Source organism: Vulpes vulpes, chromosome 4 (genome assembly GCF_048418805.1).
Source record: "Vulpes vulpes isolate BD-2025 chromosome 4, VulVul3, whole genome shotgun sequence".
Lineage (NCBI taxonomy): Eukaryota > Metazoa > Chordata > Mammalia > Carnivora > Canidae > Vulpes > Vulpes vulpes.
This window is the reverse complement of record NC_132783.1, coordinates 55,112,390-55,137,481: the sequence shown is the minus strand read 5'-3', so window position 1 is coordinate 55,137,481 and position 25,092 is coordinate 55,112,390. Positions and strand designations below refer to the sequence as shown.

At 39.0% G+C, this 25,092-nt stretch overlaps 1 protein-coding gene across 5 annotated transcripts in view; it reads left to right on the top strand.

Annotated features, from left to right (window-relative positions):
- The window catches only part of AFF1 (ALF transcription elongation factor 1), a 200,990-nt gene that overhangs the window by 124,143 nt on the left and 51,755 nt on the right, over positions 1–25,092 (top strand). For 4 of the 5 annotated variants that reach the window (XM_025998127.2, XM_072754980.1, XM_072754982.1 and 1 more), the window contains one exon: positions 23,358–23,402. In XM_025998127.2, coding sequence (XP_025853912.1) covers positions 23,358–23,402 — 45 coding nt within the window. The remainder of the gene's footprint in view (positions 1–23,357; positions 23,403–25,092) is intronic. The other variant, XM_072754981.1, reaches the window with a different exon arrangement.

Sequence of the window (25,092 nt, the reverse complement as noted above, 5' to 3'; positions counted from 1 at the left end):
GGAAAGGGTAAAACAGAGACACCAGGGTTCTTTATATCCCTCATATTTTCTCAAGATTCCAGTGAGCTAGTTGCTACGATGAGGGAAAACACTGGTGTGTTGTTCTGAACCTAATTGAGTCCTTTATTATGTTATGACTCACCTATAGTTCACAGATTTATTCCGTGCAAGTCATGTAAAATAACTACACTGTGGTTTGTTTTGCTTACTTGGTTCATGTTTCTGGTGATCTGTCAGGCTGCATATGCCAATCTGCTGAAGCAGGCTTTGGCAGGCGCTCGTGCGGCAAACAGGAGACCATCGCACAGCGCAGCCGGGAGGCCGCCTCACACTGGGTCCCCCAGACAGAGGGCCTTTTCACAATCTCCCCAAGGGAACCGAAGATGTTCATAATGTGTGTGGGGCCGTGCTTAGTATAAAAAGAGACTCATGTCTTCAAAATGAGCAGGCTCTTAATATCGTGTTTCCCCATTCCCCTATTTGTGAGAGAAGGAAGCATTAAAGCCGGCTTTAGAGAGTGCTCACTCTCAGAGGGGCAGGGTCTTGTATGGTTGACTGATTGAGTTGCCAGCATCTGAAAATTAATACACTTAACACTGAAGTCTGGATTTTTATTTTATTTTTTTTCTCCTTAAGCACTGAAAACACAGGTTTTGCATTCCTGCAAAGCAGCAGTTGGCTGGTCCTTCAAGGCACACACTTTGGCTTGCCCTTGTCCTTGCTTGAGCCCTGGGAGTGTCAGTGTTCTCAGTGAATTCAAGTATTTTTATATCCTCTTGATTGTTCCTCCCTTTTGGGCAGATCCAATGGATGAAAACCCAGTCATGCAAAAAGTGTATTTTTCCAGGAGGATTTATAATGAGGTGTGTTTAATGGTAATCTAGTTCAAGTAAAAAAATGAATGATTTTCAAACTTCTTTTTTAAAAAAAGCTCTATGCCCAGTGAGGGACTTGAACTTTTACAACCCCGAGCTCAAGAGTTGCCTGCTCTACCAACTGAGCCAGCCAAGTGCCCCTGATTGCAGATTTCACATTTTTACAAAAAATTATGCAAAGTTGGTCCTGCTTTGCTGCTTTATCTTTTGCCCTTGTTTCCAAATGTGGAGATTTTTCCAATAAGCTTTTAAGTGTATGGTTCAGGCACTTAATCATATTTTAAGAAAACCCCACAAGGATAGCCTACTTAACAACTTTTTTTTTTTTTTTAAGATTTTATTTATTTATTCATGAGAGACACACAGAGAGAGGCAGAGACATAGGCAGAGGGATAATAAGCAGGCTCCATGCAGGGAGCCTGATAGGGGACTGGATCCTGGGACTCCAGGATCACACCCTGAGCTAAAGGCAGAAGCTCAACTGCTGAGCCACCCAAGCGGCCTTACTTTCTTTTCTTTTCTTTTCTTTCTTTTTTTTTTTTAAGTTGTTTGCTACTACCCAAAACCATGAACATGGGTTCTTATTTTCCTTGTCACCAGTTAGAAGTATACTTACATAGTTTTTCTAAATGAGGAGGTAAGTAGTCATTCATGCTCTTCTCGGCTCTAAAATATCATGATTCTTTTTAGAAAAGGAATTTGAATTCCTAGCAGTTGGATGCTGATGCTATTTCCTATATTGAGCCCAGTAGCATATTTTTCAATCCCTTTTATTCCAAATGGGCTTTCTTGTTTTTCTTGTCTTTAGAGCGAATGATGGGAAATGGGCTTTCAACATCCATTCAGCAAACAAGAGCTGCTTTTCTTCCTTTGATCTTAGCAACATGTATACATGTTTTTGTTTTTGTTTTTTATGGTATGAACAGCCTTTATTGATGGAAACAAGAAGTGGAAAAGAGGAAGAGATACAACAGCTCTGGGTCCTAGGTGCCTGCAGAAGCCCCCATCACCCCCAAAATGGCTGATCTTAACAATATTGGTCCTGTAGTTATATGGACAACTAATGTTGAAGTTTCTTAGGGTACAGGTTTCTATATTTATACAGATATGCAAGTGTACCTAATTAATACTACTATTCAAGAACTGAGGTGTGAGTGTTCTGGAGATTTTCTAAACTATTCTTTCTTGTTGGATATACCCCCCCCCCCCGCCCCCCATTGATATAATTGCTGAGAATTTTGATGTGTTAATACTTAATAACTAGGAATAAATAATAAATCTATAATAGAACATATAATCCATGGGCCACCAAAAACTTTGGAGTTGTTGAAGGGAATGAAGATATACTTTAATTTCTTTTTGTAATCTTGGGTTTTTTGTTTTTTGGCTAATTAGATGGGACTTTAAGGTATTATAGGTAGTAACTAAGAGCATGAGTTTTTGGATTAAGGAAGACTTGGGTTTGAGTCTTTATCTCAAACTAGCTATTAGACCACAGATAAATTACTTAAATACTAAAAATTACTGTTCATGCTTCATTTCTTAATTGGTACAACAGAAATAATAATGGAATTTTTCTCATAAGGTAGTTACCAGGCTTAAATAAGAAAATATTAGATCAGTGACTGGCATATAGTAAATACTTAATAGCTGCTGTGTTTATGTCATTATCATAGTTATTCTGACATTGTTTAAATGTATGAGTAAATGTAACAGATCCACGTCTTTGCTTCAGCTTAGAATCTGAAATTTGGGTAGTTTTAATAGTTATAGGTTTGTTTCTTTCTTTCTAGAGTGATATTGTATGCATGTGGGAGGGAGGGAAAGGAGGGGCAGAGGGAGTGAGAGAGAGAGAATCTTAAACTCCATGCAAAGCGCAGAGCACGATGTGGGGTTCAGTCTCATGACCCTGAGATCAGGACCAGAGCCAAAATCCAGGGTCAACCAACTGAGCCACCCAGGCACCCCAATAGTTTTGAATATTAAGGGTTTAAAGAAATACATGCGGGAGGTAATCTAATGATGGATGGCACTATGGAGTCAGAATACTTACGTTCATTTTCCTATATCTTTAAATGAGACATTTCTACTTGAACTACAGGTCTGGTGTGAGAATGAAACAGGATATACATTTGCCTAACATATAGTAGGCTGCATGATGTCCCACTTTTGTTGACCTGCAATGACAGTAAAAGCAAATTCACACTGTAGGAAATGGTTCTGTAGATATTACCCATCTTCCAGTTGTCTTTATTGACTATAACTATGGTTGGAAGTAATTGGAATCCTAATAAGTATCCTAATGTTTTGGGTTGGTTTGATTGTGTTTCTCAGGTGTTTTGGTGAAGTGATGAAATTCTATGTCATGCATTTAATTTTATTCAAATTTTAAAATAGGCTTTTTAAAATAAGAGATTTGAATAAGAGATTTGAATGAATATTTTGTACCACTAGTAAAGTATTGAGTACCTGGTGTATTTTCAGGATTTATTTATTTTTTCTCTTTCTTTCTTTCTTTCTTTCTTTTCTTTCTTTTGTATTTTCAGGATTTAGAATTGTACTAGTTGTCATAGTTGTCATAAGAACTCCATGGGGGCTAATTCCAGCCTTGTGAAGAGCTTTTAGTTGTTTTTGGGCATCATGAAACATATGGATGGGGGGAAGGGACAGGGAATTACAGTGCTGAACTGCAGATCACATAGTATTAATTTTGTGGTCTGGGTCACAAATCCAGTAAGGATAGGCATGAGTAGGCATATTCATGTAATTTGTGAAGGCTTCCTGAGTCTGATACAGAGGATGGGCATCTTAATAAATTAATAAAATAGGGTGACTTTATGAAGTAGGGAAGTCACCACAGCTTTACTGAGAAACATCAATGAAATGTCTGGACATCCATTCAGTTTTTAGTTCTAATAATATTGATTAGTGTCTGAACTTCTAAGAGTATGGGGACACCAATACTTATTCTATGTATCTTAATGCGAATTAGAAAAAATACATGTACCAGCTCATCAAATTCAGGATTTCATAAATACTGTAACTTACTGTGAGGCCAGTGAGAAACTGAATTGATCATAAGTTAATTTAAAGAAAATAGTACAGGTGGTACTGCAATACAATATGGTATCCTTGTCAAGATAGTATGGGAATGACTAAAGTTTGGGTAAAAGTGGTGTAGACTGTACTTTGAGTCATGAAGGAAAGATTTTATAAAGTTTGGTTAGAGATGGGCCAGTGTCAAAGAAGGAAAATAAGCTTGAGGCCTGGTGGTGACTTAAAACATTTCTTTGTCTTCGCCAGTGAAGGACCTCTTCATACATGAAGAGCTTCTTCCCTCAGATCAGAACTAAATTTTGTCCACTATTTTCTTTCCCCCTTCTTCCATCTCCTCTATTCAACTGGTGCTTAAAAATGTTTCTACTACTGACAGCTGCTACTGCTCCTACTAATATCATACTATTAACATTTTTCTTGAGTGAGGAATATTTTTTAGAAGACTTTTATGATAGTATTGTTTGAAATTTATTTCTGACTATGCCATCAGGTTGTCCTGAAAAGTTATTAGGTATGTAGGATTTGAAGGAGATTGGGGCTTAGCTCTATTTGAGAGGTGGAAGGTAGTACAAGGGCCATAGATTATTTTTTTAAGATTTATTTATTCATTCATTCATTCATTCATTCATTCATTCATTCATGATAGACACACACACACAGAGACAGAGACAGGCAGAGGGAGAAGCAGGCTCCATGCTGGGAGCCTGACGCGGGACTCAATCCCTGGACTCCAGGACCGCGCCCTGGGCCAAAGGCAGGTGCTAAACCACTGAGCCACCCATAGATTATTTTTTTAAGCATATCAGAATAGGGTAGAGTATCACTACATAGTAATGAAGATACAACTGATTTTGATGAGTATTACACCCTGTGTTTTATTTCCCTTGCTTGAAGACTTAATAATTATTTGTTGATTGGCACTGTGGGATAGGTGATGGCATTCATCCTGAAGAACAAGTCTCATGCCAGAAGCATCAGAATGGAGAAATTCTCAATAATGCTCTGGCTGGTTAAGTAAACCCAGGGTTTAGCTTTCTAGTGGCCTCTCATTGATTGTCCATTTAGTAGACTCTGTAAAAGGGCAGTCATGGAGAAGGGCAGTACTGACATGGCCAGTCCTGTTTTCCCCTGCTGGCCCTGAAACTCTTATCAGGGAAAGCTTTTTTGCACTTTCTCCTTGTCCAATAAATGGCTTGACACGAGGGGTATCCTGGAGGCAGGCTCAACTGAACCCTCAAGGCTTATCAGCACTTGCTGGTGGACAGCACCACTGCCCCTGCCCTGGCTCCCTTCATCCTTGCAGTCCCCAGTCCCAAAGGCCCAGGGCCCTGGACCCAGCCTCTACAAATGTTTTTGCCCACATTAATTCATTCAGAATTTATTAGAAATGTAAGTAAATAAGAGCGTCCATAGGCGATGACTGCTCCAAAGCTGAAGAGACTTTGGCTGTTTAACGATAAATCAGAGGAAGATGCAAGCAAGGGTTGTACTATATAGTACTATATAGTACTATATAGTTATTAAAAGATATAAAATTTGTTGTCATTCATTCCTTCAGAATTCCCTTCTCCCTTCCAGAGGAAGTTTTCATACACATTGATTACCTTAATAAAGGTTGTGTTTGGATGATGGGGTGGAGAAGTGGGAAGGTTTAGTAGAATGGAAAAAAAGGAAAAAATTAAGAGACTCAGGCTTTTGTGTCATGGTAAGAGTATAAGAGTAAAAATGATATATTTTATTGGGGATGCATTGGGTACCAGGCATGGTGTTTAAGACCTCTCCATGCAGGGGGCTTGTAGTTGGTCCCTGGCAGCCTTATCTGAAAGCCAGTTATGTCCAACTCAGGCCCTTGCTCATAAGCACAACCCTGCAAGGCCAGAATCACTGGGGATGACTTGGAGGAACATCTGAGACTTCTGAGAATCCCCAATTGTAAAGTCTGCTCAAGTTTCTTTAATAAACTGCAATAAATAACTTTAAAAAATAAAAATAGAAAAAGTAAACTGCAATAAAAAAGCCTAACTTCATAAGAATTACTGTGTGCATCTGGGCAAGTAGTGAATGTTGAGCTACAGTGGGAAATGGATTCTAGAGTATTAAATTCATGTTTGTTGGCTAAGCAGGATTATAAATCCATGCGTGTTAATGGGATTTTAGGGGTTAAATTTGCAGAATCAAGGACGTTTTAGGGTATATTTTTAGTGGCCATAAGTATCACCCAGTCTTTTCTGCTTCATATGAGTGCCAGGTAGAGACTTGATGAGACCAGTAGGTCACCCTGCCCTTTATAGCTGAAGCTGTTCCTATAGAATGTCTTTGAAAACATGTGTTTTTAATCTGTCAAAATTGGTTGGCCAAAAAGAAAATTGTAGCCTGACTTGTTTAAAGAAGCAAAAATAACTACACACCAAAGTTTCAGTGTACAGAGCATGGTTCATTTCTTCGTTGACTCTTTTTGCTTTTTATAAACTCTGATTTTTATTTCCCATCAGTGTGTTAGATGAGTAAAGTTATTTGCAGAACATATATACTACCCATAAAAACACTAATTTTTATGTTAGGTTTTTTCTTATGTGTAACATTACAGCATTATGAACTACTTTCGTGTTAATGAGTAACTTTAGCAGATTACTAAGAAGACTGTTGAGGGATAAAAAAAACTTAGGAAACTTAAGATCATTTGTTTTGAAATACATAATGTTGGAATTAAATGAATTTTCTTTCTCTAGACTTTAGGTTCTTTAGCTTCCTTTGCCATTGATCTGTGTGTGTGTGTGTGTGTGTGTGTGTGTGTGTGTGTTGGTGTTTATTTTCGATTATGAAGTTGGGTTATCTACTTCATTGCCTTTATATCTTATACTTATTTACTAATAAGCATATGTCTTATCAAGTACTTATTTGCATAGAATACCTGGTGATAGCATTAGTTATATAGAAAATTTTGAGCAGAATGGGATTTACTTCAGACACGTCCTCAGGTGTCATTGTGTAGGCACTTATTAGGTGGGGTTTAATAGGAACTCCCAGTGGTGGCTTGAATATTTTGCTTTTGTGCTATTGGCAATTTTAAATCACGAAGATTTTTATATCGACCTTTGAAAGCAAAGTAAAGATTTAAACCATCTTGGGGGTCTTCACATCCCTGGTTTTGATGGGAAGAATGGAGGATTGCCCATTTCATAAAGCCGTATGTTTTTAAACTATGAGCATGGTGCTTTGCACAAGTCAAAACTGCTAAAGGGACAGATGTTGCCAATTTCAAATGTACAGGGGGAAGGCCAATATTGCTAAGCAACGGTGTACTTGAGAGAGCATTTTTAGGAGCAGAGCCAGGGGAGTTGTGCCTGGGAGCATTTGCTGCTTCTTATGGCTCAGTACAAGGGAAGAGATGAAAAGTTGTTTCCTGTCAGGGCCGCCATTGCAACCGCCAGCACAAAAGACAGTGACCTAGGGGCACCAGTTAGGGCTGGCAAAGGGATGTATGAAAACAGAAAAGCTTTTTTGCCATGTAGGAAGGCAGTAAGCCATGTTCACAGAGGTAAGTGCCCCCCCAGTGAACAGCTGCCCCACAGTAAGTACGAGTAAGTGTACGCCTGAGGTTTCAGGTGGGGAAGGAGGTGAGAAAGGCCTCAAAAGAAAAATCTCTCTCCCTCTCCTTTACTCTCTCTCCATCCTGCCCTTCCCTCATTTATTTCCTTTCTCTCTTCTCTCCTTCTCTTTTGCTTCCTCTGTTAGGGGCTAACATCAAAGAGAAGGATCCGAGTAACCTCTATAGTTGAGTGCTGCAGTGTGTGTGACCTTCTAAACAAGGTAAATAGCTCACCAGCCACAGGTATTCGGCCCCTCCCATGGCCCCTCCCTTGGTATACACTTGATAGGTAGCATACAGGTGGTATGGGTTCGTTCGTTCTTTTTTTTTCTTTTTTTTTCTCCCCTTTTGGCTGCCACTAGAGACTTCGAATACCCCTTGAGATTTTCATGGTTGTTGGTTTGGATTATGGGTTTTCCTCTCTCTGTCACTGTCTCTTTTAATGAAATAATGGTGTAAAAGTAGAGAAAGTACAACGTTATCGTTTCGTATCTGCATGAAATCATAGCCTATTTTTGGCAATGCATTTTAAAGAAATTAAAAAATTAGCAGTTCCTTACCACTTAGATCTTTTTTTGGTCCATCTTTCAAACTCCGGTCTTGAACCTCTAGATCTCTTGACAAATACTGATGATTTCTTTCGTCTTTCTAAAGTAAAGGTACAAATGGAAGATAACTGACAGCTTAAAAGCTTACGTGTGTGTGTGTGTGTGTGTGTGTGTGTGTACACATGTGTATGCTCCCCCTCCATTTTCTCTCCCTTGCCTCACCCTCCTTCTCCCTATCTCTCCTTTTTCCCCTTGGCTTTTATTGCTTTGCTTTTGTTTTTTAGCATACAGATGGAATTTGAGTCAAATTCAAATGATTGTGGGACTCCTACCCAAATTCTAACTGATAAGTAGTAATACTTGATTTCCAGTGATGAAAGAGTATTTTGAAGTAGTTTTACTTTGGTGAGGCAGGCAGGACACAAATTTTAATGTTCTTATAGTTACTTGGTTTTTATTAATTGATTCAGAACAGTTCATGGTCACATAGTCTGTATCTTTGTGGGATATAAATTTATGTGATGAAAGGCTAGAGAAGGTGACAGTGTTTCCATTTTTCCCCCTCAGAAGATAGAATTTGTTTACAGTTAAGCAGCAGTGAATCTTCGTCAGTGACGAGAGAGCAGAGAAACTGGGCACAAGTATGTTTGTTTTTCAAAGAACTTGTAATTAAGCCCAGAAGAAACTGGCTTACTTTGTCCTACAAAATATTTTTGAGAGAGTTTTATTAAGGAAACATTTGACATTGAGATGCCTCTTTAAACATTTTTTACTAAAAGATATAATAAAACAGATGAGACTCACCTGCTCCGGAGCTGGTCTAAAACCCTTCAGGTTCATTTAATGTTACTTGGTAGGTAGCATTGTTGTGGCTGTATAAATAATACTGCTTATTTATTATTATTTTTAAAGATTTTATTTATTTATTCATGAAAGACACACACAGAGAGAGAGGCAGTGAGAGAAGCAGGCTCCAGGCAGGAAGCCTGATGTGGGACTTGATCCCAGGTCTCCAGGATCATGCCCTGGGCTGAAGGCGGACGCTTAACCACTGAGCCACTCAGGCGTCCCAATACTGCTTATTTTTATAGAGTCTACCAATTAAAGAACTTTAAATTGAAAGGACTTTTTTTTTTTTTTGAAAGGACTTTTTAAATAGCATGTATCCCTTCCCATCAGCATCCCCCAAACCAGCATTGTGATTATGCTAATGTCAGTGAAAAAGTGACCTGGCCTCCAAGAGCATCATCTCCGCCCCCGCCTCCCCCAGCTGTGTGCCATGTGTCCATGTGTAAGGAGTAGTCAAGAGGGCCACAGTTGGATTTATGTACAACTGAGATGTAATTTACTTCTGCTGCTTTGCCCCCCCCCACCCCCCCCTTCTCTCAAAGGCAGTTTTCAAGAGGAATTGGTTTTGTTGCAGCTGTGAGAATGGTTAACTGTTTTTCATAATATCTCTTCTCTGGCACCTAGATTCTATATTCTAGGAAAACAGGAATGACAGTAAATGCAAGAATATTAGTAGTTAGGACACATGGGGTTGACCTACCCTGTGCCTTAAATCATCCAAAAAGCTGGAGTCTTGGGGTCACGGGCTCTGCATTAAAAGTCAGAAAGTACTTTTAAAATTTCACTGCACGTGTGAGGGGATGAGAAGAGCAAGGAGACTGAGATGGGGAAAGTGAGTAGAGTCACTGTTGCATGTGTTCAGTATGGATATAAACTGTTTGCTGTTGCAACTCTTAGAATTGTGATCATACATAGTGTGAATGCTTAGATGCTTTAAATTCAGCAGCTATTAGGGGGTACCTGGGTGGCGAGTCGGTTGGGCATCTAGCTCTTGGGCATCAGCTCAGGTTATGATCTCAGGGTCGTGAGATTGAGCCCTTTGTCGGGCTCCTCACTCAGCACAGTCTGCTGGTTCCTCTCCTCTGCTCCTCCTGCCAGTCTGTGTGTGCGCCCGCGTTCTCTCTCTCTGTCTCTCTCTCTCTCATATGTAAATAAATAAATAAATAAAACCTTAGAAAAATTTAGCGGGTATTAGAGTACATTTATTTTACAAGCAAAGAATGTTTTTCCTTGGCACATATAAAATACCTACTTAAGACATATGCAAGAATAAAATTTATTTTTGGGGGAGAGTGAGAGCATGAGTTGGGGGAGGGGCAGAGGAAGAGAGAGAATCCCAGGCAGGTTCCATGCTTTGGATTATTTTATTTATAATATAAATAAAATAATATAAATAAATATTAGCAATTGTTGAGTGACTAAATATTTTCTCCAAACACTGTTATTAAACTTTTTCATCTTGGGCAATATAGTAAATTACTTTATAAGATGAGCTTTATTGGAATCTTGGGGCAATTTATCTAAACTTTCAGACCAAATTTACATACAAAGATAATGCAAGAAAAGGGAAAGAGTATTAGTCTACCAGAAAGTCAGTGTAATTAGCAAACTTTTTTTCCTAAAGAGAGTGACCGAATCCCGTTCTTAATACATTATAGAAAAGTAGAACAGTCTCTTAAATTTAGATGTTCTTTGATGATAGGATTAAAGAAGTGATTTGTAACCATTCATAATATTGCAGTATTAGATGAATTGTACTTTCCAAGAATGATCTTTGGTCAGTTTTGTAGACCCTGGCAAGTAACCTGGTGGTTTGTTACCTAATATTAAAGCCCCAAGAAAGGGGAGAATTTACTTGTTCCGAATTGGATGTAAAGGGCAAGGCCATCTTTATTTTCCTTCTCTCCTCTGTTTATTATAGTATCAGTAATCCCCAAGGTGGTTTGAAGCTCAGGTTGCTTCCTCAGAGCATATACGCCTGCTTCAATAATTTTCTTTCCTTTTTTCTTTCACTAGGCTCTGCTTTTTGTTTTTAAAAGTCATCATGCCAGGAGACAGGCAACCAACACCTAGCCCAGAGGGGACTGTTGAGATTACTGCTGGAATAAACCCAAGATAAAATCTTTATGTTCTTTCAGACAAAGCATAGATTAAATGGCTTATCTTATTCATATGACTTCAGTTTCTTTCAACCTAATCCAGAAACTGATGGAAAGTTTTTTTTTTTTTTTTTCCTGGTGCCTCTCTAGTCTTAGCTTATGCTCAGCTATGGAAAAAAAAAAAAAAAAAAAAGTCCAGGCACCCTATGTAACATAGAATTAGATATGGTTCCTGAACACTGTTTGCTGCTTAACTTTGATAGACGCATACACTCAAAGGAGGAACAATAATACAAGTTTATGTATCTATAAATCCGGTCATGGTTGACAAAGTAATTTAGTAGTGTGGTTTGACTCAAAACCATTGGTTCATATGATTTGTGGGAGAGCACTTGTGTGTGTGTGTGTGTGTGTGTGTGTGTGTGTGTGTGTGTGTGTGTAAGCGAGAGAGGGGGAGAGGGAGCATGCATGAGAGAATGGTGGGATGGGGATTGGAGTAAGCATGATCACAAAACATCACACTGCAGTGTAACACCCTCCCCTACAGGGATATATTTTAATGAAAGGCTTCATGTTAATGTGCCCACTCAAAAATAACAATTAGATCTCTCAGAAAAAAATACTGAAGATGGTTTTAGTGAACAGAATTGGTTGTGGAAGGAATGGATCACATAGTTTGGTCCATTTGAAAGAACTTGCCAGTTTATTATCACTAGCATGGAACCAGTGTGTAGACTCGTTCTTTGAGATACCCCCCCCCCCTTTTTTGCTTTCTTTCCTTTTTTTCCTTCTTTCTTTCTGTTTTTCTTTTCTCTTTTTCTTTTTTTTTTTAATAGCAATGCCTTTGTAGCCAGGCTTACTTAAATCATTCACGGTTGCTATGCCCACAATGGGCTTCATGGGGTCTCAAGTGATCTTTCATCAAAGGCACAGTGTTTTCAAGTCTTAAGAGCACTGGGGATTTCTGATACCTTATTACATGGTGAATGGTAGTGGTTCACAGTCAAAAGTTAGAAAGTAGGTGAATAACCGAGATTAAACGTAAGTACTATCAAACAATCATAACTTTGTTTTTAAGTCAGTTTAAACCTATTTCAGGTGTACCCCTGCCCCCTTAACTTTTACACCAAGAAACTAGTTGACATATAGTTATAAATAATATCTACTGAAGATATTTCTGTATATAATGCATAAACATAAATGGTATTTTTTTTAAAGATAGGAACTGTTTCATGTAGCTCTACAGAAACCTTGGAAATACATTAAAATGTACACATTCAGGGATCTTAGGAAAATAATAGTAATCAAATAAGTGAAACCAATCCTTTTAGTACTCCCCTGATAGTCATTTGTACATTTAGATGAAGTAAGGTTTTACAGTTCTATATGTGGAGAACAGCTACTCACTTCTCTTATTTTTACTTAAACCACATCTTAAGAACTAGATCCTAGGTCTATAATGAAAAGATACTTTAATAGAGATCAAAATAGAATTTCCAGAATATTTTAAGTATCAGTTAACACAAATTAAGAGCTTTCATAAATTTTACACATTTTAGAAAAATATATTAGTGACACTAAAGCATGTAACTATAGTAAAATTAATGTGACTAGAAAGAAACTATCATATTGATTTTTAAAAGTTCAAAATACTTCTTGTGAGCTTTTATAAGTTTCATTAATGATGTTTAGGGTTCTTTTCATTTTTAGTTTTAGTTTGTGAAAGACAAGGAAATAATAATTTGCCTATAAAAAAGCAGTTTACCTAAGGGTGAACTTTTAAAAACCAGGGATATTAGCTCATGTTTAATAAATGAATTGGGGTGGCACCACATCCTCCAAGCATTCAGCATTCTTCTACTGTGCTTATCCTTAGAGTATTTCTTAATGTCCTGTCTCAAGAAGACACATGCCTTCCCTTACCCCAACCTAAGCATACCTGATATCCCCTCTCCCACCTGTCATGATCTCCTGTAACTCTCAGATCTGAAACTTTGCTCGGAGAAATTCGCATCCCTAAATTGCACTTAGGAAACTACTCCTTGGGTGAAGAACATCTGATGGGGTGGTGATGGAATTTTGTTATAATAGTTTTTTTTTTTTTTTTTTAATGGAGGATATCTGTATCTTTTTTTTTTTTTAATTATAGTCAGAGAGAGAGAGAGAGAGAGAGAGAGAGAGAGAGGCAGAGACACAGGCAGAGGGAGAAGCAGGCTCCATGCACCGGAAGCCCGATGTGGGATTCGATCCCGGGTCTCCAGGATCGCGCCCTGGTCCAAAGGCAGGCGCTAAACCGCTGCGCCACCCAGGGATCTCGATATCTGTATCTTAAATCATTGTTTTGTGAGGATGTCTGGAATATTACAAATGTGAACAAACGTATTGCTTTTCCAGTATGTAGGAAAAAGAATTCACCATAAAATACTGCGTAACTTTTGATGCTCTTGTTTCTGAATTTTGTCAGTGATGCCATGAAATGACAAAATCAAATTCATTTCACAAATACTACTTACACATCTGTGTTAGTTCAGAATTATGCCAGGGTCCTGGGAGACACAGAGCTGGATAAGCCCCAGATCCCACCAAATAGGAAATGAGCCTAGGAGAACAAATGGAAGCACCAAGGGCTGTTTCAGAATTGAAGGTGGGGAGAGTGTCAGTGAACAAAAAGACTTCCAGGAAAGGTCTGCCAGTGTTTGTGACACCCATGTTTGCATCTACCACTCTTCCTAGATCCCCTGATAAGAGTAGAAAGCATGGTCTTTCCATAATAAATTTTTGTTGGATGATAACTGGTGGTGATCTGTAGATCCCTCATCATTTAAAATATAATCTTGTGCTTTATCAATCTCTTTCCTTCTCTCCTTGAAAAATTAATTTGGAGAGGAGCCATAGCAATTTCTGCAGTTAGCATGACATTAATTGTGGTAGCCTTTGTGTGTAGCAGCAGACAGTTTGGCATTAAAAAAAGAGTTCCAAGGGAACATGAGTGATTCTTTGCTGCATATTAGAGCATATCACATTTTGAAAGCTATTCTAAACCTTTCCATTATTTGAACATATTTGGGAAGAGATGGGAGGGTGTTTAATTGTTTTAGAATTTAACAGTTAAAGTTGGTTTACAGTTACATAATACTGTTAAGAGTGCCTTTTCTGTCTCCTACCTCACTTTCCCTCCTTTCATATTAACAATCTATAGCTTTCTTTTTAAAAATATGTGTACTATTAAGTGTGCCTTAAATCTGTCTAGGGATCTTAAAAATTCTTCTAAAATACTGGGTATGGAAGTAGACGTTTAGATAGTTGCCCAAAGGGCACGATGCTTCTGAAGAAGTATTATTCCTAGCAACTTTATACCTTTCCCAGCCTAAGTAGGCACACCCAGGCAGAATGAGCAGGTCCTTGTAATAGGCCTCGCTATGTAGGTAATTTATGGTGTATTCACAGAATAAAATTAATTTTGTGTCAAAACCTTGCTCAGACAGGCCTTTTGGTTTCCTCCTCTAATCTGTCTCTTGGAAGTGCTGATTGTAGCATCTTCTTGATAAATGCCTGCATTTATCTGTTTGGCATTGGCTTCAACATGTACTGTCTTATTTCTTCCTCACAGCAATCCTGTAAGGTTTTGTGTATTTCATATGTGCCTGCTCAGTATTTAGGTATGACTGATTTTTTTTTTTTAAGTATGACTGATTTTTAAAAAGCAAATCCAAACAATACACCTCTTTCAAGGACTTTGTAAGTTAGTTTGGGAAGAAAGAGTGAATTCGCTAGCAAACACTGGACCAGGCCTTCACAGCAGTCCCCAGTTTCCACAGGAACAGCTCACAGTCTCATGGAGGACTGACCGTAATCTGTGAACAGCTCGGTGTGCTGAGTGCTTGGTGGGGCAAGCCCAGAACCCTGAGGAAGAAGCTGGGAATAGATTCACGTAGGTGTGTGTTTGAGAGAAGGAAAGTCATTTAGAGGAAGATGAAAGTAAAGATAAATGTGGTAGAAGACATTTGACTGTACTTTGAGTAAACATTTTTATCACTTAAAAAATCTAATTATGTTTTTATTTATGAATATTGCATGGTTCAGGATTTAAAGGATAGGTTAAAGGTTAATGTTTTTACATTAAACATCTTCCCACTGCTATACCCCACCCCACCCCCAGCCACCGAATTCCCCTTTCTAGAAGTAATTATTGATGTTACAGGCTTCTTCTCATCTGTATACCCAGGGATGTTTCATTCATAATCAGTTACTCCACATACATGTTCTTTTCTGTCACCTTTTCATTTATTTAGATCCTGGCGTATACTGCACCTATGTTTTTTCCTCCTGCTTTTAACAGTGTATCTTGGAGTTTACCCTCAAATCAGTACATGGAGAGGGTCCTCATTCTGTGTCATAGCTGTATGGTATTTCTGCGTAACGGGCATGTACCACAGTTTTCTTAGTCAGTTACCGCTGGATGGGCATTTAGACTGTTTCCACTAGGCTGAAATGAATAACTGTACATGTGTCTTTGTGTACATACAGAAGTTGGTGCTAGAAGTCATATTGCTGTTTCAGAGTATGGGAAATTAGAATTTGGGGGCTGTTGCCTAATTGATGTCTTCAGAGTTTTTGACCCTTTACCCTCCCCCAACCAGGGTATCAGAGTGCTTGTTTCCTCATGTCTATCTTATAGACATAGTATCGTCATTTTTTTGTTTTGCCAAATATGTGAGAAAAAAGTTTCTAAGAGTAATCCTAATGTTTTAAAGGAGGAAACAATTTCCCTTTTGTCCCTAGTATGTTTATTTCCAGTAGTTTGTTACTTAAGACTTTGAGTTATAATTCAGACAAACAACAGTGTTTAATAAGGCTCTAAGCTAAAATCTGAAAATTTACTTTCATGTTCTGAGTTCTGAGCCTGAAGGCATACCAACAAATGTTTATTGGTTGCCTCTGGATGGCAGCAGTGTCTGATTGGTGATTTACCAAGGTAGAACTGGCCCCTACTCTCCTGGAACTTGAAATCAAGAAGCAGCAGAGATGCTGCTGCAGGAGGTGCTTTGTCAGGGAACGTATAGCCAGGTGTGGGAGTGCACACACAGTTTCAGGAGCGACAGACTCGGGGAATGTTTTCCAAAAGATGTTTTTTAATCTGCTACTAGAAGTCTGAGTGGAAGTTACGTGGTCACCAGTGAGAGAAGGAAGAGAGTCTGAGATAGGGAACGAGAAAAGTATGATTCATCTACCTAGATGGAGATCAGTGTGCAGCAAGTAGATACTGCTGGTTGATCCATAATCCAAAAGGTGACCTGTATTTGAAGAAAAATAGCATGAGCTTTAATCTTTTAAAAATTAAACGATAGAGAATCCTCTTGAGGTTTCCATCCATCCACACCATTCAAGAATGCCATGGTAATGCTGGCACCGTGCATTATTTCACATATCTGTGCCTGTGATGGCCTTTCACGTTTCACATGTGACCTTTTTACCAATCCTGTGGAGAGGGTTAGGATGGGTAATACTGTCCCTTTAGAATCACCATGAGGAAATAGTCAAGAAGTTGACTCTCATGCGGAATTGGAGAGCCAGCCCTCAGCAGGCCAGAACTAGAATCCAAGGTCTTTTGGCTTCCTTCATCAGCATGCTGCCTCTGAGCCCCCTGGGTTCCCCAGTTAGTGACCACTAAGCCTTTTTGAGGATAGCATTGTCACAAAAGTGCTGCTCTGTTGAAACTTGAGAGACTTAAAACACAGTGTTGTGAGGGCCCCCTGGTCTCAGTGGTGAGGTATGGTTCTTTGGTTCAGCTCTTTTTAGCTTACTAAAACAAACTGTCATGCGTAGAAGACATTTACTAACATTTTATTTTGGTATCAGTGCATTTCCTTAGGATTACAGCGTCATTCCAAGAGGTGTGAGAAATCAGACTGAGGCCAGCATTCCTGCCTTTTCTGGTCTGACGCACCTGTAGTACAGAGAGGTGGTTAGATCTGAATACCAAACTGCTTCTTTTCACAAACAGAGGCAAACCATTGTTCTTTAAAAAAAAAAAAAATGTTTTTGGTCATGCGTAGGACAACTGGAGTCACATCCCCTCCTTAAGATGCTAATATATTTGGGATCCCTGAGTGGCTCAGTGGTTTAGAGCCTGCCTTGGGCCCAGGGCGTGATCCTGGAGTCCCAGGATGGAGTCCTGCATCGGGGCTCCCTTCATGGAGCCTGCTTCTCCCTCTGCCTTTGTCTCTGCCCCCCCCCCCCCCCCGTGTGTGTGTGTGTGTGTGTGTGTGTGTGTGTCTCTCTCTCATGAATAAATAAAATCCTTTTTTTTTTTTTTTTAAAGATGCTAATGTATTTGTCTCTTGCCTGAAGGTTGAGATTTTTGGAAAGGTAGTGTTAACAGTATTACAAACCCAAGCTCAGTCACTTCAGAGCATTGTGTGACTTTGGAGATGTAACTAAATTTCTCTAGAATTCAGTCTCGTTTTTAGAAAATGGGATAATAGCTACCACAGAGGTTGATAGGAGAATTGGAGCATTATACAGAATTCCCTCAGAGATTTTTGTTGTCATTGCCGAAGTATAATTGACATACAATATTATATTAGTTTCAGGTGTACAACATAATGATTCAACCTTTACATTATGGAGTGATCACCACAATAAATCTAGCTGACATCTGTCACTGTGCAAAGTTGTTACCTGTTACGAACTATATTCCCTGTGCTGTATATTGCACCCTGTGTCAAATTTATTTTATAACTGGAAGTTTGTATCTCTTAATCCTTTGCCCTTATTTCAGCCCTCCTCCCTCCCCTCCTCCCTTCTGGTGACCAAATTGCTGTCTGTATTTATGAGTCTATTTCTGTTTTGTTTTGATAGGTAGAATCATACAGTATTTGTCTTCCTCTGACTTCTTCCACTTTGCATAATATCCTCTAGGTCCATCCATGTTGTGGCATGTGGCAAGTTTACGTTTTTCTGTGGCTGAGTTAAATAATCCATTGTACAGCTACATTGCCTCTTTATCTACTTATCTATCGATGGACACTTAGGCTGCTACCGTATCTTGGCTATTGTTAATAATGCTGTGGTAAACATAGGGGTACTTGTTATCTTTTCCAGTTAGTGTTTTGTTTTCTTTGGGTAAGTACCCAGAAGTGGAATTGCTGCATTGTATGATATTTCTGATTTTTTTTTGTGGAACCTCCATACTGTTTTCATAGTAGTCACACCATTTTGCATCCCCATCAACAGTGCATGAAGGTTCCCGTTTTTCCACATCCTCGCCAACACTTGTTATTTCTTGTCTTTTTTGATACTAGCCATTCTGATAGATGTTGAGGTGGTATCTCATTGTGTGTTTCCCTGATCATTAGTGATGTTGAGCATCTTTTCATGTGTCAGCCATCTGTATGTCATGTCGTCTTTGGAAAAATGCCTGTTCAGGTTCTCTGCCCATTCTTTTATTGGATTGTTCTCTGAATAGTGGTTGTGAGTTTTTTATGTATTTTGGATACTAACCCCTTATTGGTTATGTCATTCTCAAATACTCTCTCCCGTTCAGTAGGTTGCCTTTTTGTTTTGTCGATAGTTTCTTCACCATGCAGAAGCTTTTTAGTTAGATTCAGTCCCATTTATTTATTTTTGCTTCTGTTCTTGCCTAAGCAGACAGATCCATAAAAATACTGCTTACATTGATGTCCGAGAGATTACGGCCTGTGTTTTTTTTTTCCCCAGGAGTTTTATGGTTTCCGGTCTTAGGTTTAAATCTCTAATCCATTTGGAGTTTATTTTTGTGTATGATGTAAGAAGGTGATGCAGTTACATTCTTTTGCATGTAGCTGTCCGGTTTTTCCCAGCACCATTTATTTAAGAGACTGTCTTTTTACCATTGTATATTCTTCCTTTGTTGAAGATTAATTGACTGTACAAGCATGGGTTTATATTTCTGGGTTCTATTCCGGTCCCTTGATTTCTGTACCTACTTTTGTGCTGGTCCCATATTGTTTTGCTTACTATAGCTTTGTAGTATAGTTTGAGATCAGGGAGTGTGATATCTTCAGCTTTGTCCTTTTATTTATTTATTTTTTAAGATTTTGTTTCTTATTTGAGAGAGAGTGCGTATGTGCGCATGAGCAAGGGAGAAGGGTCGAGGGAGAAGGAGAAGCAGGCTCCCCACTGAGCAAGGTGCCTGATGCGGGGCTCTATCCTAGCTAGGACCCTGAGATCATGACCTGAGCCAAAAGTAGACACTTAACCAACTGAGCCACCCAGGCACCCCAAATGGGATTGTTTTCTTAATTTCTCTTTCTGATAGTTATTAGTATATAGAAGTGTAATAGATTTATATATGTTAATTCTGTGTCCTGCATATTTTTTTTTTTAAGATTTTATTTATTCATGAGAGACACACAGAGAGAAAGAGGCAGAGACACAGGCAGAGGGAGAAGCAGGCTCCACACAGGGAAGCCCGATGTGGGACTCGATCCCGGGTCTCCAGGATCATACCCTGGGCTATAGGCGGTGCTAAACCGCTGAGCCACCCAGGCTGCCCATGTGTCTTGCTTCTTTACTAAATTCATTTATTCTAATAGTTTTCTGGTGAAGTCTTTAGAGTTTTCTATATATAGTATCATGTCATCTGCAAATAGGGAGAGTTTTACTTCTTTTCCAGTTTGGATGCCTTTTATTTCTTGTCTGATTGCTGTGGCTAGGACTTCCAGTACTGTGTTGAATAAAAGTGGCAAGAGTGGGCATCCACATCTTCCTCATCTTAGAGGAAAAGCTTTCAGCTTCTCACAGTTGAATGTAAGCTCCAGTATTTCGTTTTTAAGGTTCTGTAATGAGGGCTGTATCTACAGTTGATGGGTACATTTAGTACAGTCACCCCCACCCTACCCCTGCCCTACAAGCTAATGATTTTGCATCTTACAACAGATGGTATCAGAGGAAACAATGGCGTGTAAAAAGGTTAATGCAGTGTCAGGTACAATATGTATTCAGTAAGTATCTGCTCTCATTTTATTTTTAATTGATCAGAATTCTGGTTCTTGTGTTAAGGCCATTCCCTAGTGGGGAGGTGAGGTCAGTCTACACACAGGACACCAGATTTGTGAGGCAGCCACAAAGCAGGCAGGAGGGCAGAGCTGCACTCCCGTAGGCACCTAGATGTTGCATGTGAGAGACAGCAGTGGGATTTGTGGTTGTAAGTGTTAAGGCCCATCTGCACCTTGGAAGCAGAACTGGACAAGGAAGGACCTGCAAACTAGAACTTCCTTATTGATGCAACTAGCATAGATTTTTGTTGTTGTTGCTTTTTGTCACCTCTTACTGTTTGTGGAGGTCTTACCGGAGGATCTTTAGCCTTAACTAGACCGTGTTTAGAGAGGCTGATTGGTTTACTCTTTGGCTGCAGTGTGTGTTCCCGGGAGCCTGGTATCTCTGAGCAGGAGTAGCAGTCCTCAGCTGGAGACCCAGTGGCCAAAGTGGATTTTAAGGAAGGGATTAGGCCATGATGACTTGTTGAACTTCCCCTCCCCTTTTGGAAGGTCTCCTTCCAGTGGCAGACTTGGAGGTGCCAGACTGTATTTTATTAAACAAAGGAGCCTGTCCTTACAGATCTTTCTCTGCAGACACATTTGAAGTACTTACACTCTAGCTTAAGAGTCTCTAATTTGGGTCAGAAGAAGAGTAGCGATTTGAATCTCAGATGGAACACAAAATGGGTTCATGTTATATAGACTATCTTGTAACCTCCCCTCTGTTAATATAAAAATATGTCTTGGTACTCACAGAGGTATTTAGGGGTTAAGGGGCATTAACTCTAAGATATTCGTAGAACAGTTCCACATAGATGGGTCGGGGAGAAAAATAAAAAACAAATGTGGTAGAATGCTGACATTTGGGGACTCTGGGTGAAGAGTTTGTGGGAATTCCTTTTACTATTTTTATAATTTTGCTGTATCTATAAAATTATTTCTAAAGAAAAAGTTGAAAATATCTTGAGCATGTTCCCATGCAAGCCCATGCATTCACATTATTATTTTATTTTTCTGTATCATACTGTTGTATGGATGTACTGTGAAGGTCTAGAGCTAAACTGTTGTTGGGCATTTGATTATTAACAGGTATTTGCGATTATAAACAGTGCCACTTGGAGGTCCTTAAATATGATAATACCCTCATGTATTTGGAATGGAATCTCTACACTCCATTGAAATACTCCCACTCTCATAATGGACTTAATAGGAAAATTCACAGTAAATTAACCGAATTAATACTTGAACCTTAAGACCTTATTTTACAATTTTAAATGGCTTAAATGGTGACTACCTAGCAATATTTATCTTATCCAGATACTAATAAATATTGAGCTATAGAAAAATTTCCTTAGCTCTGCTTCATCTGATGTAATAAGACTTTAGAAAAAAAAAAGAATCTTTCAGTGATGTGAAGCACCTTGGCTAAGTGTTGACTCCTTGAATAATTACAAAGATCCAAAGGTCTTTTAGCATTCTCATCTCATTCTGTTGGAAGTGGTAGGCAAATCTTTTTCTCTCTCTTTCCAACATGCTTCACTACTATTTCATTGATTCCCAAGCATGTTAATCAGATTCCCATTCCCATTCCAGGAACAGATGAGATAAGGGAATTGTTTGATCAGAGTCAGTAGTAATATGCTATATGCTCTGTTGTATTGATTCACCTTCAACTTATAATTGTTATTTTTCCTTATGATGCATGTGAAAAATTGAAACCATAGAATATTCTTACATTTTACCCTCAGGTCAAAACAGCATTCGTACTAAAATGTTTGGTACAGTTTTTAGGCATCTCTTAATGGTTTGAATAACAAAAAGCAGGTAAGCAAATGTAGTTTGTGATATGCATAATGCTTACAGGCAGATCTGATAGGACACTCAGATAAAAGGAATTACCCTTGATTCTTTGGTTATACCTCCTAACTTCCTCAAAAATACCAAACTGCAGACATTTCAACAAAATTGTTTCCGTGAAATTTACATGTTTTAAAACCAGACCCAGGTGGGTTAAATTACATGTGAACATTGACATTTCCATTCGATTTGATTCCCCAACAGTGTGAATGTTGTGTGCTCTTTTCTTTCCTTTTCCTTCATCCTTAAACTGAAATGGTGGGTTAATGAATCCTAGATCAGGAATTGGCAACCAATGCTGTATTAAATTACACTCAGATTAGAAATGAGAGCCTGGAAAAGAACCCTTTCATCTCCTCTCCAGCTGGAGGCAGGTATTGGACCAGACAGACTAGGAAGACCAGTGCTTTATGCATGTAGCAGTGGCAGTAACTGGGGGGGGGGGGGGGGGGGGAGGTTGTTGTATAGAACTTGCCCAGAGCACTTGGCTCTCAATTGACACAGAGCCAGAAGTTGCTTTTCCAGGGAAAAGCATGAGGTCATGGGATTTGTTTCATGTCTCTAGTGAAGGAAAAGTGTTTTGTTTTTTAACTTTTCCATTTTCTTTGCACTTAAAGTTATAAAGACTGTAATATGACATTTCCTAGACACTATGGTGACAATACTAGTGGCAGCAGCTGTCATTTGTTTAGGTGTGGAGAAGGAAGAAGTATAAATAGATCTTTCATCCAAGACACTAGGAAATCTCTCTTCCTGGGGTCTTTCTCTGGGGAAATATTTACTGTGTGGGTGTGTGTGTATACATGTGCATGTATGTGTGTATATACACACACACACACACACACACACATGTATATACAATGAAAATACTGACTTGAAGTCGAGGGAGAGACGTTAAAGTGAATGTCATTACTTTAAAGCCAATTTTTGGCCAGCTAGAATACTACAAAAACAAAACAAAAAACCACAACTCTAACCTATCCTTGATTCGATGTTAGCCTCTTTACCGTAGGCTCACAGAGGTGTTCAGATGATTTCCATCTTTGTGTTCATTTTACTTGGCTCGCTGGACAGATGTTGCTGTGAAGCAGCAAACTGTGACCCCAGTTTTCTTTCTTTCTGCCTCCATTTTTGTTAGTATCTGTTATTCCCCTAGATTTACTAATTTATTAATTTTCTTTAAGATCTGCATTTTCCTCTGGAAACTTTGACCTGAGAGTCCATATTAGTCTGCTACAGTCTCCCAGCAGAACCCTTTCCCCACTGATGAGGTCAGGTTAGTCTCCAGTCCTGTTTTCATCGAGAATGTGAAGTTCCAATACTTAGCCACTCAAAGATGGCGCCTGGGGTGATTCAACCCCTGCAAGAGTATTGCTGTAATAATACCAGCATCTACTAATAACCGTCATTGGAATTGGGTTTTGTTCATTTGTGCTAACCTTTTCCTTGTTTTTCACTTTCAGCAGACCTACTCCAATGAAGTTCATTGTGTTGAAGAGATTTTGAAGGTGAGTTCATTTACCTTCAATCTCCATTTGAAGAGTTCATCGTCAATCTCCATTTGAAGAGTTATTGAGGGAGGTAGACATATATCCACTTTGACTTTAATGAGCAGTTGCCATTCCAAACCCCTTTCAACGGTTCCCCTCCTCACACCTCCCAATACAAAATAAACCAGAGAAATAACAGAGGGACCCTAAGAGCCTTACTGAGCTCTCTGACAGATTGTTTATTAAAATGAAGTCTACAAGCTGCAAGGCATTATTTGGACCAGAGTTTTAAGACCTCTCTCAGGTTTTCCTGCTTGTTCATAAAGACCCACAAGAGTTGCTCACTTCTCAGAAAGGAAAGTCCTCTGTATCTGAGGGGTGAAACAGTGCTTGATTTATACCTCTTGGTGTTTTGTAAGGTGACACCTGATATTTATGGCCTCATCTTCAGGGGGGCCATGAATTTTTAAGGGAATTTAAAAAATAACATAGAAAGTAAATGGACATCTATAAACCTACCTTAAGGGGTTATTTTTCACTCTTGTTTCTTGAGATGGTGCCATGATGATTTATTCAGCTTCTACAGATACATCATTGAACCCCCATTATCTATGGGTTCAAGGTTTCTTTGCACAAGCACAACAAATGCCTCCTAGAATTCAGCTCCAGGAAAAAATAAATTCTCCTTGTGAACTAGCATGCTTTTGGGGGGGGGGGCGGGGGGGGGGGGCGGCGGCACATGCTTTATCAGATAGAGAAGAATTATATTAAACTGTTGTTTCCCATTTTGGCTTTAATTTCCAGGAAATCTAGAGCTAAATTTAATGTTCAAGTACTGTAATTGTAATAACTGAGGGTTTTATTTCTCATTCCTCTTTTTTGGCTTCTAACTTTCTTCCGTGTGGGTTTTAATGATAACCTTGCTTTTATCTTTTACTTTATTTTCTGATTTTTTTTTTTTAAGTAGAATATATATGTCACAGGTACCTTTTCATGTGTATCTTCACTGCTCACGTTTCCTCAAACTATACTTACCCAAATTTTCCCTTTAATTTTTCCCTTTAATTTTTCATTGTAAAGTAAGGCGGCACTGAAACCAACATTTTAAAAAAAGATTTATTTATTTTAAAGATTTTATTTATTTGATAGCGACAGATCACAAACGGGGAGGGGCCAAAGGAGAGGGAGAAGCAGACTCCTCAAAGGGCAGGGAGCCTGATGTGGGGCTCTATCCCAGGACTCTGGGATCATGAGCTGGGCCTAAGGTAGACACTTAACCAGCTGAGCCTTGCAGGCATCCCTGTTTATTTATTTTAGAGAAAAGGGAGAGAGAGAGAAAGAGAAAAAGTGATTGGAATGGGGGGATGGGTAGAGGGAGAGAGAGCCTTAAACAAACTGTAGGGAGCCCAACGTGGGGCTCAATCTCACAACCCTGAGATCACTACCTGAGCTGAAACCAATAGTCTCAGATGCTTAGCCAATTGCATCACCTAGGTGCCCCTGAAACCAGTAATTATATAGGTTACCTTCTCACTTGCAACTTTTTTGACAAAGGTTGTTTGGAAAGTAGTTTCATCATTTTTGTTTTCTTTATCCCCTACTTTTGCAGTTAGGATCTTCTGAGAAAGAAATATCTCTAAGGAAACACACTTTATACTGCTAGAATTGAGCAATTTTTGTGAACCAGCAAGGAAGATTAATAATAAAC